A 16380-nucleotide genomic window follows, 5' to 3' on the forward strand; every position below is an offset into this window, starting at 1 on the left:
TTGTCCCATTTAAATTAAACTGTATCTCTTTTTTTCTCCTTTGCTCCTCCTCGTCCCTCTGTGTCTGTAACAGCTCATATGACTTGCATGAGGTCTCTGCCTCAAGCAGTCTTGTGATTTCTGCAGTTTTTCTTTGAAAGTCCAAATGTACCCCTGGAGTAGCTCCACTGATTCCAGTTCTTTTGGCACATGCCCTCCAAAAACAGCCAACATTTTTCATACTTGAAAATGGAGAATTAATAAATCCAAACTTTCTGCTTATACACATTCTTTTCAGTTAAGCAACTCTCCGTGTAGTAAGTTGGATAATAAAGGGATAGTTTTCACACAGGAACAGGCCTTGACTTCCCTCCCTGCCTATAGCAGTTCTAGGCTTCAGACTTTAGCCCCTAGGCTCTCAGCTGAGCTTTCTAAGCAGTGTGGCTGAGCTGTGCTTTCTGCAGGAGCTGCATATTGGCTGTGCTTGCTTTGGCATTTACATCAGCATAGGGACCTGTCTGTCCTCGTTGGATTATATATCTAAGGGATGCGATGAGTTGTAGCTGATAGAAAAGAGTCTTGTCCGTATGTCAGAACAACCAGAGCAAACTGATTAATCCTGTCCACCATAGATTTCATCAATTATGTACCGAGCAGGGAACACACAGTGGATTTACCCTGGAAGTGCACAGACAAAAGTCCCCTTCTTTCAGTCCTGCATGAGCAGAACTCACTGTGCGGCTTCCTAGGACTAACACTCAACCCACACAGAGAAAATGCTGACAAGGGCTGAAGGAGCAGACATCATCCTGTGGTATTTTTATGCTGACCCATTAGGTCCTTCAGTTTTCATTTGAATGCACCATGTGAAATCTTCCCTTCGCTTCACTGTTTTGAAGTCTAAGAATAACACTCTTTCCTTGAGCAAAAGGATTTCTTTAAAGCAAAAATGTCCTGGGAAGGCAGGGACAATTTCTGTGTCTTGTTGCAACCAAACCACCCAGCCTTTGCATGGCAAGAAGGAGCTAACATACCTGGAAGGCTTGATTTCCTTCACATGACTTTCTTTTGCACTCCCATTAGCCATAATTTGCTAAATAGCTATCATCATGGACTTTTGTCTTCTCATTATTTTCCAAATATTCTTTGAGCCATCAGAAAACAGCAGCAACTTAGTGTGCTATCCAGGCATGAGAAAGGTCGTCTGGATGCAACGCACTCAGTAACAAACTGGTTAGGTAGTCTTTTATTCTGGAAAACAGTTTTTAGTGTTATGACCAAATAATACTTGCATTTTAAAAGAATGGAAAGATAAATGCACAAAAAGTAGACAATATAAAATATACATGTAAATTCAGATAAGATTGTAAATTTTAATCTTGTATACTTTTTGTGTCAGGGAGTAGAGGGGAAATACTCTGTTAAAAAGAGAAGTAATCCAACTTCTCCCAGGTAGCCAGAGCTGATAAATGAAGAAAGCATGGTTTCAGCTGGTGGTTGTTGTTATTCAAAAAAATATGGAGTAATCATTCTAGTTAGTGGAGGAAACACTCTAATATAAATGTTTATAAGCTATCCTTAGAAAATGCAAGAATTTATAAAGGAGAGCCTATACCTGTCTTTGGAACCATGGTTTTTAAATGAAAGCTTCAGGCAATGTAAGAAATAGTCAGCTAAGAGGTGACATTAAAAGTACATTTTACAAAACTTGTTTAAATAGAAACACATGTACATACCCATACTGGGATGTGTATATACACACACACACACGCTCACACACACATATAGTGTGTATATACACATCTGTGTATGTATATATATATAGTGTGCATATATAGGTGTGTATATATACTGCATGTATATATCCATAGAGGTGTATTCCTATAGGCGTGTGCATATATAGCTAGATAGATATTTTGTATACATATACATATAGGTGTACGTACATATTGTGTGTATATACACATATTGGTGTATTTATGTCTACGTATTTTAAATGTATTCTGTGAAATCTGTGCATGTAGAAAAACACACATAGACGTGTGTGCATGACTCGTACAAACACGTGCACACACCTGCACGCACATCCACCCGTGGCATCACATCTCTTTAGACCAGGCTGGTCCTGAGGGGAAGCTCTACATTCGCCCCTGAGGAAGCTGTGGCGCAGGCCCGCTCCCGGTTAGAGCAGTAGCTGACGGGAGGGTTTGCGGAGCAGGAAGGGCCGGGCGGCCGCTGCCGCTCTCACCGATCCCGCGTGGGCCGTGGCCCGGCTCTGTATTCGAGCCTCGCCTATTTCCTTATCACGGCCACGTGTCGCTCCCGTCTCAGCCTGTTTTGTCCCGGGCAGGGACCCGTCGGCGCTCGCGCGGCGCTGGCCCCGCCCCCTGCGGCCCCGCGTGAGTCAGCCGGGCGGCGCGAGGGGCCGGCGGGCAGCGCGCGGCTGAGGGCGGTGCGGCGGCAACAGGTGCGGGGCGCGCGGGGCTGCGCGGGACGGGGCCGCCGCGCCTGAGGGGAGCCGCGCTCTCCGCGCCTCCTGCGCCGGGCGGGACGGGAGCGCCGGGCGGCACCGGCGACGCGGGACAGGCCCTGCGCCGCCCCCGCCTGCGCCTGGGGACTCGGGGAGAGGCTGAAGAGCAGCTGTGACAGACCCTGGGTGTCCGTCTCTAACCGCGCTGTGATGGGCTGGTACGGCAGAGATTTCGAGGTGTATTTCTGTAGGGTGTGAAAGGTCTCCTCCCTCTTGGTGGAAAGAGACCCCCGCACTGTAACTGACATGCCCTTCATGTCCTTCCATTTGCGTTTCAAAGTCCTGTCCCTTTGCCTGACTTGCTTGCTTAGGGGTAAATGCAGTTTCAGCTTTTGGAGTGTATTGAGTGATGGTCCTACTGTGGCTGCAGTATCCTGTACAGGTGACATACCGTGCTGTGACTGTCACAGACCTCCTCTTCCAGAACGAAAATATTTTGATGAGGCACCGGGGAGCAACCGGAGTGGTCGTAGATGATCTGTAGTTAATCACAGCTGTTGTAGAGCAGCAGCTTATGTAAACTAGCTGTACTTAGCATCTTCAGTTTCTGTGTTCAGAAGAGGAAGCACCTGAGAATGTGCTAAATTAAGGTGTAATTTCAAAAGAAAAAGAGGCAGAAGGACATTCAGAATTTTTTGAGTCTCATGAGAGTCTGGTAAATTTTAACTATTAATTGCATTCTGTAGCAGATAATTCTGTGTTGGATTTTTTTCCCCGACTTCTTTACTGCTGTATTTTGCTACCATCCTGCATTCACTGGAACTGGCATTGACAGCTTTGAGCCCTCATCTGAAGGGATCGCTACTGTCTTTCAGAAGCCAGTTGTTTTGTTTTGTTCTGAGCAGGTCTTAATCACACAGTGTTAAAAGCAGTGGTTAGTGCTGACCAAAACACAAGCGCTTCTTGAGCTGGTCGTGCATTGAATGTAAGCCACAGTTAGCACCAGTAAATGATGTGTGTAGACCGGACTGGTGTTGACAGAAACTCTGTTTTGAATGAGGAAGCTTGGAGATTACCTCTTCAGAACCTGAGTAGGTGATTCTGTGTAACAAACATGCAGTCTTGGTCCTGCAAGTTATTGCTAAATATGATGCAACAAATGTATTAAAAATGTGTTTGGAAATACGTAAGTAAACACGTATGAAAGCTGTAGAATTATTTGCAGTGTTTATTGACACAGCAGGTAAATAAGCACATGAGGCTCATGGGAGTTCTAGTGTTTCTGAAAGTCAGGGGCATACCAGCTGTTGCTGTTCAGCGTTGAATGTAAGGTTGCCTTCATACCTGTGGTGCTCACTTAAAAACGGTCAGCAAAGAGCACAGTCCATGATAATGAGAGTAATGTTTGCTCCACTTCATTCCCAGTCATGGCAGTTGTTACAGTGTGGTGGTGTTCGATTTCTGGAGAATTAGCCTTTAACTCTGTAAGTGGAGAGTGTGACATCAGTGTCATGCCAGTGACCATCTGTCTGTAGCACAAATCCACTTCATATTTGGCACTCCTTGCTGCTTTCCTCTTGAGCATCGAAACAAAAATGTAGACGGTAAAAGTATGGGCATAGCAGTGAAGATGCTGGTATCACACTGAGCTTCCATGCAGGAGTGTTGTTTTGTGCTTGACCGTTCATCTCCATGAATGCTAAATCTAACAACAGTTCAGGTAGTGGTAGTGGAAAGGAAATAATGTATATGTAATGTGAGAATAAGCAAGGAAAATTACATATTTCTGTTGGGAGGAAGAAACTTTATATTACAATTATTTTACTTAGTTTGTAGCTGTAGCAAAGCAACTTGTATTTTGCATTAACTATGAAATGGGAATAATGTTGTGCTGTCCCAGGAGTGAATGAAAACTTGAACTGAATTTGAAAGTTATTTCAAAATGTCTTAAAGATGTTTCATCTATGGAAAGAAAACAGTTTGACTCTTGTTTTCCCTTATATGCATAAATGCTTGGTAATGCAACCCTAAGTGTGAGCTTCTGTAAAGAAAAGAAAATCTATCACTGCCATCATATTGTGCTCTTATATCACGTTTCTAGTTTGCTGCTGTTGTGGCTTTGTTACTTAATAATTATGTAAATAGTTTTTCAATTTGGCTTTGAAGGGAGATCTTGCATAACAGCTAATCAGATGCCTGGCTTTAACTTTGTTACAATCAGAAGGTTTTATGACAATTACAATAAATTTTTTTGCAGTCGAGGCTCATGAAAATAAAAAGAAATTCTTTGAGTCCTTAAAAAAGTCCATAAATTCTAGAAGTCAGGAATTCTAAGCCTCAGTTCCTTAACCTCAAATAACTGTATGCAATGTAAGTGGTATATTTGTAGATACTTCAGTTACTCTATGAAAGCTTTCATCTCTTTGATTCACTGATCCACTGGATCTTTTTATTTGAAGCTAGAGTCCTTCACAAAGGAAGACTGAATTGTAGGGTTAGGTGGTTTTGAGTAGGCTAAAGAAAACCCTAAATGGACTTACTCTGAGCAAGAACACCTCAGGAAGTTAATGTTCCAAAAATGCACTTCCATTTTCCTTTGATGTTTCATCAATACCTCTGCTACTGAAGCATTTCATGACAGTTCCCTTATATTTGTGAGACTTCCTTTGTTAATATTTTAAAAGTTAACTTTTACAACTGTAAGTGGTTTTTTCCTTTTGTAGTTGAGGAAGGAGAGACTGTCTTGGTGACAAGTGTGCCTTCGTGTTCCTAGAAAGTATGCTCTGGTTTTTGGGGTGGTTTTTTTTAGAGCAGGGTGTACATGACTTACCACAATACTACGTTATCAAATCTTTACCTTTTTGAGGTCTGTTCTTTGCCAGCTCTGAAGCCCAAATCACTCTTTTTAGTGTCCTGTATCTGAGAGACTGGAATTGTTTGGTATGCTGTGTTGTTTCTATTTGTGAAGGTCTCTTTGGTAATTCATTATTCAGAGCACTCCAGTGAAAGTGTTGGAGGTTTTGTTAGTTATTTTAATTATTTATCAACTTGATGATTACTGTTTCCAAGTGTGCATTGAAACTTCTGTATGAGAGTTACAGGTCTGTGTATATTGTCTCTTGTATTTAAGACTGGCCATATTTGTTTCTGTATGCAAAAGCTTCAGACTACTTATTCTGGGTGTTAAGACTTATACTAACTAATTTATTTTCTGATTTTGTTACAGTGGATATCAGACAGCAACTATCATAAAGCAACAGGTCTAAAGCATTTATATATGAAACTTTGTTTTAATAAATATGATTATACACATGCATTAATGTTACTAAAATTTGTAATACTTCATCTGCTAATGCAGTAGATAGAGAGAAATCACAATTCTTTTAATATTACGGAAAACAGCCCATCAGATCATAAGAAACAAAGATTAACTGTAGCTTTGTTTTATTCCAAGAAAAGTGATACAAAGGTATCCTCATGAGGATGGAAAGGTGTGAGGGTGAACTTGCAAAATTCAAAATCTGAAAGGATGAAATTGTAGCTAGAGCAGCCACTTTTTTTTTCCTTGCCTTCCATGGTTGTCTTTTATCCCCATAGGCACTCTGCCACCAGTTTGCATGAAGAAATGTTTTGAACTCGGCTTTCTGCATTTCTGCCCAGGCAGAATTGCACCTTCTGATGGTGTTGTGTGCTTTGGTTCAGGAATGCAGTTACAAATTCAGCTCCTGATCATTTTCTGCTCATGCAAATCTGTTCATCTTAAATTTAGTCAAGTATTGAATTCTGTCTTATGACTGAAAATGAATCAATTTGATGTTTCTTGAGTGGTATAATGAGAATTGTATAGAGAGATTGATGTAAATTTCTGCCCTTGAACAAGGTTTTGTTCATTCTATCCTTACAATAGACCCATTGTGAGATGAGTACGTAGGACAAGTCTGGCTGTTTAGCTTGTGTCTGCCAACTCAGTGTGAGTGAACTAAATATAAATACTTGAACCATCCTAGCAGTGTGGAAGTGTTTATTTATTTAATGCAGGAGCTAAACCTTAGGGGGGGGGTTGGGGTTTGTTGTTGTTACTGTTTTATGTTACTTGTGATTAAATAGCTGGTTTTTATGTTTTTCAGTTTGTGAAAATTGTATTGTTCCTTTTGAAAGAGGAACAATTTGGTGGTGATGGAGTGCTGCCACTGACAGATGGACTCGCAGGAAAGAAGGTGAGAATGAGCAGCTAGGTGAAACCACAGACGCTATCTGAAATAGGCCAGCTCATGATCATCCTGGAAAATTAAGTGATATCAGCATAGTCCTTATGTAACTTGTACTGAAACTTACACTAAAGGGAAGATTATTAATTTAGCTTCAGTTGTGTCTGGAACAGAAAAGTTGCTACAACAGCAACTTCTTTTTTAAGCTGATTGTTGTAACTTGTGGAGCCGTAGCCATAGGCTACAAACTTGAAAGTAACATTCTCAAGTGAACAGTAAATCCTGTCTGGTACCTGCACCTGTGAATTTTGGTTGTGGATCAGTAGCCTGCACTAGTCTGTTCTTCCACTGCTTTCTTGCACTGAGATACTTGATAGAGGTCAAACGTTTTTGTAACAAATCCTGTTATGTGAATGTCCGAATTTGTTTTATGCTGTTTCCCGAAGTCCCATTAAATGGATAAAAGTGCAAATATCAGGCTTTGACCTAGTTTTCATGCAGAGTATGTTGATGAAAACTCTCAGTGTTATCATTTTGTGTTCTTTGGAGTGTTTTGCCTGTCTGTGTAAAGTCTGTATTTTTATCCTAGGTGAAATGTCCTTATACTAATACTGAATTTTTAAGCCTTTTTTTTTCTTTCTTTGTGTATATATTACTATGTATATGTATATATCCTATGTATTTGAAATGTGAGATGGACTCTGCATTTTAATTCTGTATTTGCTTTTTGGAATAAACTATTTACCTGAATTTTAGAAGAGTTCTAGACTGTCACCTTTTAGAATTTCTTTTTTCTTTTTTTTTCTTTCTGTTTTGTAGAAAAATAAAGGTATTTGGGATAGGCACAGGAGCTAAGAGATAATTTAATTTCTTAGCTAGTCTTAACTTGAATGTTTCAGAGGCAGGTTGCATAAAGATGTTGTTCATCCTGTGCACCTCAGGTAACAAAATGTGTTGTTTAGCAAATTCAGAGTCTTCAGGAATAAGGCTACTTGCATAGGTTTGCCTGCAGTGTGGTGTATCAGAATAGCTTTTTCTGGGTTTGGTACAGGTTTGGAGTACGTTTTATTTCTTGTGCCTTTTCTTCTAGACATAGACTATCATTCCATCAAAGCTTTTCTTGCTGTTTTAATATATTTAATTTCACAAGTTCATGCCAAGCTGCAAGAACTGATTTATGCAGGGAGTCAGTGACTTGGCTGTTGTCAAGTAAGGAGCTAAACCCACTTTTTTCTTTCTGGGTAGGTAACAGTCTAGTCTATATACAGTTTTAAGGAAATTTAAGCATGACTATTAATTTAGCTTTAAATGCTGCCACTCTATATTGATACTTAAAATAGCTTTTTGTATTTAAATCAAGGGATTCTTGATTTAATGACAAATTTTTAAAACTGGGGGCTTGTAAAAATTCTGAGGAATTTCTTTGTGTTGAGTTGTAGAAGTTGCTGACCGAGCATTCAAACCACAGTGTGTTGGAGTGTTAAACTAGTTTTGGATAGTTCCAGTCACTCCAGCAAGCCCTGATACTTGCATACTATTTCAGGATATTTTTGCTTCGTGGTTCAGTTGATTTGAATGACTGGCTCATTTGAATCTGAGAAACTCATTAAGAATTAGCAGAAGGAAAAAAACCCTAAACAATCAAAACCTCATTTTTATCTCTAGAGGTAGAAATAAAAGAATATAAAGGATGAGCTCTTACAGGTGTATTAAATGTTTTAAACACACTATTAATGGGAGCAATCCGTACATGGTAAAGTACAAATGAGAAAAAAGCTAATGGTTTCAAATAGAAGACACTTGCTTTTTCATTTAAATAGCATTTAATTTACAGTTTGATAATATTAATTTAAATATGTTGGCTTGAAAGTAAAACTAATGTCTGAACTACTAAGCCTTTCCTACATAGGCATTACTGAGCCACAGAAAACTTCATCCTCATGGTGTTCCAATTTCCTCCAATCTTTGTAGCTCAGAAGAGGCAGAAGGAGCCAAAGAGAGAGGCCTGGTCTATGTTTGGAAGGCTGGTTCCTGCTCTGTTACTCCAGAAAGGCTTCCAGGCCTCAGTGGAAAGACAGTGTTACAGGCAGCCCTTGGAATCCATCATGGGTTACTTCTAACAGAAGGTAATAAACACCTTAGTTGTAATGATCTGGGGCAATAACAATCTTCAGATATTGTCAAGTTTTCTTCTTTTAGAAGTGATGCTAGATCTGTGTTTGGAAAGATGAGCTCTGTACTTTGTTCCTCATACACATTTGTATGTCCTTAATATGTTCTTGAATTAGCAAGGACCAACCAATACACTTATCTCACTTGACTTGAGTATAGTAGAATTTTTAGCAGAAAAGCATTGCTTATTTTAATAGTGCATGCATGCACAGGGTAACATTAACATGAGGTGTAGAACTTGACAGCAACAATTGCAGAGAGCAACTAGCAGCCTTCTTATATCAATAGCCATGGTTTTGCTGAGCCTGGAGTAAGCTAGGAATTCATATCTATGTGTCTGAAGCATTCTTCAAATTTTTGTGTTGGTTTAACAACTGGTTTTACACTCAGACTAGGATTTGTTTTTCTTTTTATCCCCTTCCCAGGTGGAGCGGTCTACAGTTTTGGAAAACTGCCCTGGAGATCAGGACCTGAGGAGTCATGTGTTAACACTCCTATCTTAGAAAACACTTTGCTTGGACATCGTATTATTACAGTGGCAGCCGGCAGCTTCCATAATGGAGCCGTGACAGAGAGCGGTGTGGTGTACATGTGGGGGGACAATTCTGCTGGCCAGTGTGCAGTTGCTAATCAGCCGTGTGTGCCAGAGCCTCAACTCGTCAGTATCTGTGATTCTGAAACCAGCCCTCTGTTATCAGTAAGGATTTTGCAATTGGCATGTGGAGAGGAACACACGCTGGCACTATCGCTGAGCAGAGAGATATGGGCCTGGGGGAGTGGCTGCCAGCTGGGTCTCATAACAACAACTTTCCCAGTGACAAAGCCACAGAAGGTAGAGCACCTGGCAGGACGTGTTGTGCTCCAGATTGCTTGCGGAGCCTACCACAGCCTGGCTCTGGTACAATGTCTCCCTGTGCAGGAAATGAAGCCTATCCCAGAGAGATGCAATCACTGCAGTCAGCCTCTCATTACCATGACGGACAAGGAAGATCATGTAATCATTTCAGATAGTCACTGCTGCCCACTGGGCGTAGCACTGTCTGCTAACCAACCAGAAACCCACGTTTTCTGTCCGTCGTCGGACACCCCTGAAGGCAAAAGTGTAACAGCTGGCCAAAGTGAAGACTGTCAGAAACCACTTGTGGAACAACATAGGCTTATTGGTTTAGAATCCGATGGACCAAGTGGCCTTACCAGCAGCGATGGACAGGAAGATAGTGGAATTTCTAGTTCAGGAAATACTCTGTTCTCTGACAAAAAAGAAGTGAAAGAGTACTTAATTGGTTTGTCAGATCATTCATTAAATGAGAGCCTGAATAAAAACATCTGTACAGAACCTGAGCAGGTTGGTACCTAATCACTAGCTCATAATTTGCTATAACTTCTGTTGCATGTGTGACAACATTACTCTTTTTACAAATGAAAAACCTACTTTAATGTAGCTATGGTGTTTTTATCGTTTCCAAGTGGGTTTTTTTCACTGTGGTGGTTCTCAACTTTTAAGTGGAAGATTTTTTTTTTGTCCTCCATCATTGTTCAACTGTGAGCCTTCATTGTGGGCACCCTTGACAGTACTTTAGTCTCTCCTCTTCATGGTCTGCAGTACCAGAACCACGTAAGCCAATTTCCGTGCTCTTTCCTTATGCATGGGTTTCCATTTGTGGGGGGCAGTAAGATTCCATGAATCTTACTCCTGATTTACCTTTAAGGTAAAGGTTTAATTTCTGTACCTGGAACAAATCCCTCACAAATCCGTCTAAGTTCTCAATCAGTTAAAAATTCTGGATTGCAAATTGCTAAAAGGTTTGACCAAAAGGTTTCTAGTGTTAATAAAGTAGGCATGGCATAAACTCATAAAAAGGGATGGGAGATGTATAAGTACTACTCTGTGTGGTGTGGAGAATGATTGAACAACACTGTTTTGATGCTATAGCAGAACAGTCCAGTACTCATCTCTTAGTAAGCATCAGAAAATGCTTGACATGAAGGTTCAAGAGCTGTTTGTGACTCCCTGATGAAATACCATTTTCTGGTCTTTAGAGAGAAAAAAAAGGGAAATGTAATTATGGGCAAAGGGAAGAAGATAGAACCCAAAAATTACTAGACAAAAAACTAATCCAGAATCTTGCAGTGCAGTCTGGTGGTCCTTATCTAACTACTGTCCTGTGAGGAAGCCTGCTGCTCTGTGGCCTAATTTGCAAAATTGACAGTGGAATTCTGAAAACTTCTTTTGTCCTTTACAGTGTTATGCAGACGTAAATTTATTTATTTTTTTAGTAATTGCAGTAAGACGTTCTCCACAGTGGTTCAGGGAAATAAATTTCACAGTACCTAATAAATAGTTGATTTTTGTTATTGCCTCTGATGGCAACAAAACCGCCATAGTTTTAAAATCTGTCCAGTAACTTGGTAGTTCAGCAAGTTATGCTTTCTTACTCTGAGGAAAACTTAGAGAAATAAATGTTGTGTAAATACATTTGCTCTTTCTTTTGCTTTTTGCTAATACAAATGCGTTCTAGCAGTTGTGGGCTCCTCAGACCTCTTGCAAGAACTCCAGCATAGGGAAATGACTGAAACATAGCTTCATGCTCCCTTTCTCAACTCCTTGTTCCTGGAATATTTCCAGAGCACTGTTTTCCTTGTGCAGTGTCAGGAATGAAGACTGGAATTGATTCACTGAATCTTCCGCAGCTGACTATCCATGTGAAGAGCAGAGATGAGGTCTAATGAAGTGTTTCAGCATTAGTAAAATCCTTCATTTTTCACTGCTTTCCTACACAAATGAAGTTTTCTTTAGTGTATTGCTAGGCATGCCTTTTAGAAATAGGATGAAGTAAATAGAACCAATCCCAATTCTTTAACCTAAGCTTTAAAGAAGCTTAAAGAAGTCAAAGATTGTTTTTATTTTGACAGAATAAAATGAGCTGTAATTCCTGTATTAATACCATTTCCCACTTTGTATTAGATGGGGAAATGGGACTTCGCTGTCTTTGTTTTAATGTTCAAACTATTTGTCATATTTGGTGGATCAGCTGATTGCTATTACGGATAGTGGTGTGCTAGGACTAATAATTGCCTTCAGTCAGTTTGTCCCTACTGTGACTTGATTATTAACTAAGCCTTATATGGATACAACAATGGTGTGAGAGAACACAACCCAGACTGGTTTTAAGATAGGGCTTGCAAAATGAATCCATGAATTGCTGTTTTCCTTTTACCATATTGAAGAGAGAACTTGTCTCTCTGAAAGTAGAGCATGCTCACTGATGCACTTTCATTGGTGTCAAAGAAGTTGGTAATAAGCTTAAAATTATATCTCTTTTTATATTTGTTTGCAAAGATCCTTTTTTTTTTGGTATTTAGAAACCCCAGACCTGCAGTCTTTTACGGGTGAGCTACAAGAGATGCCACAAAGCCCAGTCCATTTAGAAATGGTGCTTGGTCCTACTTTAAAAAAAATGATTCAGAGCAATAGATGTACACTGAGGCATAAAAAACATATATGAATTATATACAGTTAAAATACATATATAATTTACAATAAACATTTATAATAAACATTACATGGTGTTCAGTCCAGCCCATGGTTTGAATAGTGAATGTGTATTCATCATCCTGCTGTTCTATGCTGTCTGCTCTGATAGTTTCCAATTTTCCTTTGGTTTTAGCCATCTCAAGAGGAACAACTCGGTGCTTGTATCCCTGGCCCTCCGGGTAGCAGCACATCCGCCTTGAACAGCCTGGTGGCCTCCTGTGCCTCAGCAGTTGGGGTGAGAGTTGCTGCCACGTACGAGGCTGGAGCCCTGTCCCTGAAGAAAGTCATGAACTTCTATGGCACATCTTCGAGTGAGCCAGGATCTCAGTCGGGCAGCAGGTCCCCAGGGCCTGAAGCTCTGAAAGACAGTCGAGAAGAGCAGGTCAGACTGGAATCCATGCAGGGGAAGAAGAGTTCCAGTTTAGTAGATATTAGAGAAGAGGAATCTGAAGGAGGGAGTCGAAGGCTTTCCCTGCCTGGCTTGTTGTCACAAGGTAAAAAAGCATGTTGGGGAAAAAACACTGGAAAACTTATAATAATGTGGAGGTTTGTAAGTCCACAATACCCCAAACATTTAATAAACACAAATCTAATGCTGTATCAAAGGTCTTTATGAATTCTAAACGATATCTTAGGACTTGAAAGCAGTGGAGAGAGTTCAGGCTAGCAGATACTGCATCCTAAGAAAACCAAAAGCAGGGTGGGTTTACAAATGGTCTTTCTTGTTAAATTAAGGTAAAGTGAGCACATTGGAGGAGTCCTATTGCCAGATGATGCTAAGGTATCTTTCATGTTGGTTGTGTAGAAGATACAAATCTGTGTGGTCTGTAATTCACACTGCACTGAGCTGCTTTTGAGCCAGGGACCTGTAAGTATTCCAATTCCCACTGCTTAACTTCAAAGTTAATGACCTTCTTCCCTCACAGATTTTAATGTTGTTAATTGCTCTGAACATGTATGTGGTTTAGTTCTGTATTGATCTTGCATTTGAGAGGAATTTTAGGAATTATTGGAATCTTCAAGGTTATATTGTCTTATAAAACACTTTCTTTATAGTTTGTTTTGGTTCATTTGCTTCATTATAACTGCATAGTTCTCGTATGTCTGCTATCCTTTAGCAGCTGGTAAAAACTACTTGACATCTGTCTATTTTTAGCACCTATGTTACTTTTTCGTATTCGTAACCTATTGTCTTACCTGTCAACCTTTGTTCCCAGGCTTGAATTAAAACTGCTTTAAGAAGTTTTGATCACTTACTATTAAGTAGTGCTGTTACTGTGTAACGCACAATCTGAGTGATACATTTACCAAAATGCTTAGCAATTTTTCTAATTCTTGGCCTCTGTTCAGTTTCCCCAAGGCTCTTACGGAAGGTAGGACGGGCAAAAATGAGGACTGTAGCTCTGACTCCAACCTACAGTGGTGAAGCTGATGCTCTTCTGCCCTCTCTAAGAACAGAGGTGTGGAGCTGGGGGAAAGGGAAGGAAGGACAGCTAGGGCATGGTGATGTTCTGCCAAGGTGAGATTTCTTTGGCAAATGTTTTTTTTTTATTCACTGGATTGCTAGAAAATTTTGAGTATTGAACTGTCTCAAATTCTCAAATTTCAACATCTGCCATGCATTATGTTCTTGTTCTTTTAAGTGTTGTGACATATGTTTTTTCAAACAACATGTTTTATGCTGTATTATTACCAAGCATCAATCAATTATGACATTTCCCTTTGTAATCAGTAACAGTTTTGATGATATTTTGACTTTGTCCAAATTAGGGTGAGGTCTATCATCAATTTGTGCCTTTCCTGACCATTTTGACTAAGCTAGTTTATTGCAAGAAGACTCTATGTATCTTTGTTTTTTCTAATTTGTTTTAGGGAAGAAAATAAAACTTTGAGTGTTTTTGCGTTAAGAGTACCTCTGATAATATTTTTTCTTTTTCCTGCCTTCTACCCCTCTTGCCTTGCCTTATGGGTTCTGGGGATTGACAGGCTTCAGCCACTGTGTGTGAAAAGCCTTGATGGTAAGGAAGTGATTCACCTCTCCGCTGGTGGCCATCATTCGTTGGCACTCACTGCCAAATCCCAGGTACAAGTGTTCGTTAACATTTATTGTTTATCTCTGACATAATTATCATGTTTGGTCTTTTCTAGTTTTTTGTTTCTCTTGCTTCTAAACTTTTGTTCCCATTTGTGGGAGGCATCATGGAAGTAGTGTGGAATCCAAGTCCTATTTCTGCCCAAGTTCTGCATGTACCATCAAGATGTTTAAAGATTGCTGTGACTTGATTTGGTGCATTCCGTTTCTGAATGTGAGAAGACAATCTGGGAATGTAGGAAGACAGTGAAAATTGAGGAAATGCTTCTTGACACACAAATCCTATCTCCTTGACTTGTGTGTGTTTGCACACTTGATGTGTTGTGCTACCACAGTTCACTATGTTTCCATGTATGTAAATATATATTCTGATGTTTAGCACTGCTTCTTACAGGTGTATTCCTGGGGCAGTAATATCTCCGGCCAGCTTGGTCACTTGAACTCCCCAACAACAGTCCCTCGCCTCTCAAAGGTACTTTGTTTTCTGTGTTTTTCTTCTTTCTGTTTAAGGTCTCTTCTTGTACAAGTGAGTGCAGAGTAATTTCTGAGAATGACCTGTTCATGTATCTGTGTGCTATTTAGTAATAGAGCCCTTGATTTTCTTTGGCTTGTGCTGTGAAATGATCTTTAGATGAGCTTGTGAAAATCTACCCAAGAAGTCCTTCAGACAGACTTCTGCTGGTTTTTGACCACAGTGATGTTCTAGAAGTGAGAAATGTGACTGGTTGTATCTTCTTATCAGATTTCACTTTGCCTTATATTTGGTTTCTCCGATATTGATGTTGCAGTGCTGAAACTTCCAAATACTTCGTAACTCTGTTTTTATTCTAAACAGTTGTTTCTAGCATTTTTAGTTTGGCCGGACCACGACCACATTTGTTGTTTCTGTATTTCCAGAGCTTTGCAGAGTCTTGGCAGTGGGTTTTCTCTTTGTTTTGAACTTTTCATCACATTGAGTGAATAGGAAAATAACAATTTTTGGGTTAGACCACAGCCTTTCCCATGTTTTCTTGTGCTCGTCTTAATAGAAAACTAGCTGCACAGTTTTTCTGCTTAGGCCTTATGCAAATTAATGTACAGCAGATTAACTGTCTCCCAAGTTTATATAGATTTTGTGGTTAAATGTAGAGGGGAGAATAGTGTTCCAACTTTAATCAAGCTCACTTGATGCCCATTTAAAAGTAAAACTGATTTGTAACTGAAAGGCAAAAAAATCAGCCATTAGAAAGAAAACTGAAAGACTTTTCAATATATGTGCAAGGAGTTTATTTGTTACGAGACACTGAAGTTGAAAATTTGACCAGTTATTGCAATAGATCATCTAGGCAGGTGTATTATGTACATGTGTGACTAGAAGAGTTAAGTACTTTTCTCTCTTTCCAGCTTTGGGTGATGATTTTTAATGTCTTCCTTCCTCCCAAATTTTAGGTGTGCGGTGATGGTGTTTGGACTACAGCAGCAGGACTAGATTATTCCCTCTTCTTAGCAGATGAGAAAGACTTCCAACCTGGATTATATTACAGTGGCCAGGAGACATCAAGAGAAAACAATATGAATGAAAATAGCTGTGCTAAGAGTCCAGCTTTGTTACTAGCCTGTAGTAAGGTGAGTGTTACTTCCTTTAAGTCAATACAGATCATACTGGTGCTCTTCGGAAATAGCACAGTGCTGATGGCTTGATGAGCTTTAAGGTTGTCAAGCCACATTATTGGTTCCTAGTAGTCACATGAGGAGTACAGTGGGTGGAGGGCAGAGAGGAGGCCCAATTAGTATTGTTCTCTCTCCTGCCTGTTTCTTGGCCTTCCCTTCTGTTTGAGGGACAGGGAGGTATTTCGAGTGTGTTTAATCCATTTCCTTCCATGTGTGCATGCTGCAGAAATGTGCTCTTTTATTGTGCTCTGTTTGACCATAGTCTTTGTGTTCA

General features: G+C 40.0%; 1 protein-coding gene across 4 annotated transcripts in view; it reads left to right on the forward strand.

Annotated features, from left to right (window-relative positions):
* Nucleotides 1-2359: 2359 nt before the first annotated feature.
* Nucleotides 2360-16380, forward strand: part of ALS2 (alsin Rho guanine nucleotide exchange factor ALS2) — a 37632-nt gene continuing 23611 nt past the window's right edge. For 3 of the 4 annotated variants that reach the window (XM_039555244.1, XM_039555245.1, XM_039555246.1), the window contains exons 1-9: nucleotides 2360-2446; nucleotides 6577-6666; nucleotides 8629-8783; nucleotides 9255-10174; nucleotides 12498-12858; nucleotides 13715-13883; nucleotides 14351-14447; nucleotides 14851-14928; nucleotides 15885-16061. In XM_039555244.1, the coding sequence (XP_039411178.1) occupies nucleotides 6647-6666; nucleotides 8629-8783; nucleotides 9255-10174; nucleotides 12498-12858; nucleotides 13715-13883; nucleotides 14351-14447; nucleotides 14851-14928; nucleotides 15885-16061 (1977 nt within the window). In that variant the 5' untranslated portion in view covers nucleotides 2360-2446; nucleotides 6577-6646. Of the gene's footprint in view, nucleotides 2447-2536; nucleotides 2668-6576; nucleotides 6667-8628; nucleotides 8784-9254; nucleotides 10175-12497; nucleotides 12859-13714; nucleotides 13884-14350; nucleotides 14448-14850; nucleotides 14929-15884; nucleotides 16062-16380 lie in introns of those variants that run through there. The other variant, XM_010406611.4, reaches the window with a different exon arrangement.

The sequence above is a fragment of the Corvus cornix genome, chromosome 7 (assembly GCF_000738735.6).
Source record: "Corvus cornix cornix isolate S_Up_H32 chromosome 7, ASM73873v5, whole genome shotgun sequence".
NCBI lineage: Eukaryota > Metazoa > Chordata > Aves > Passeriformes > Corvidae > Corvus > Corvus cornix.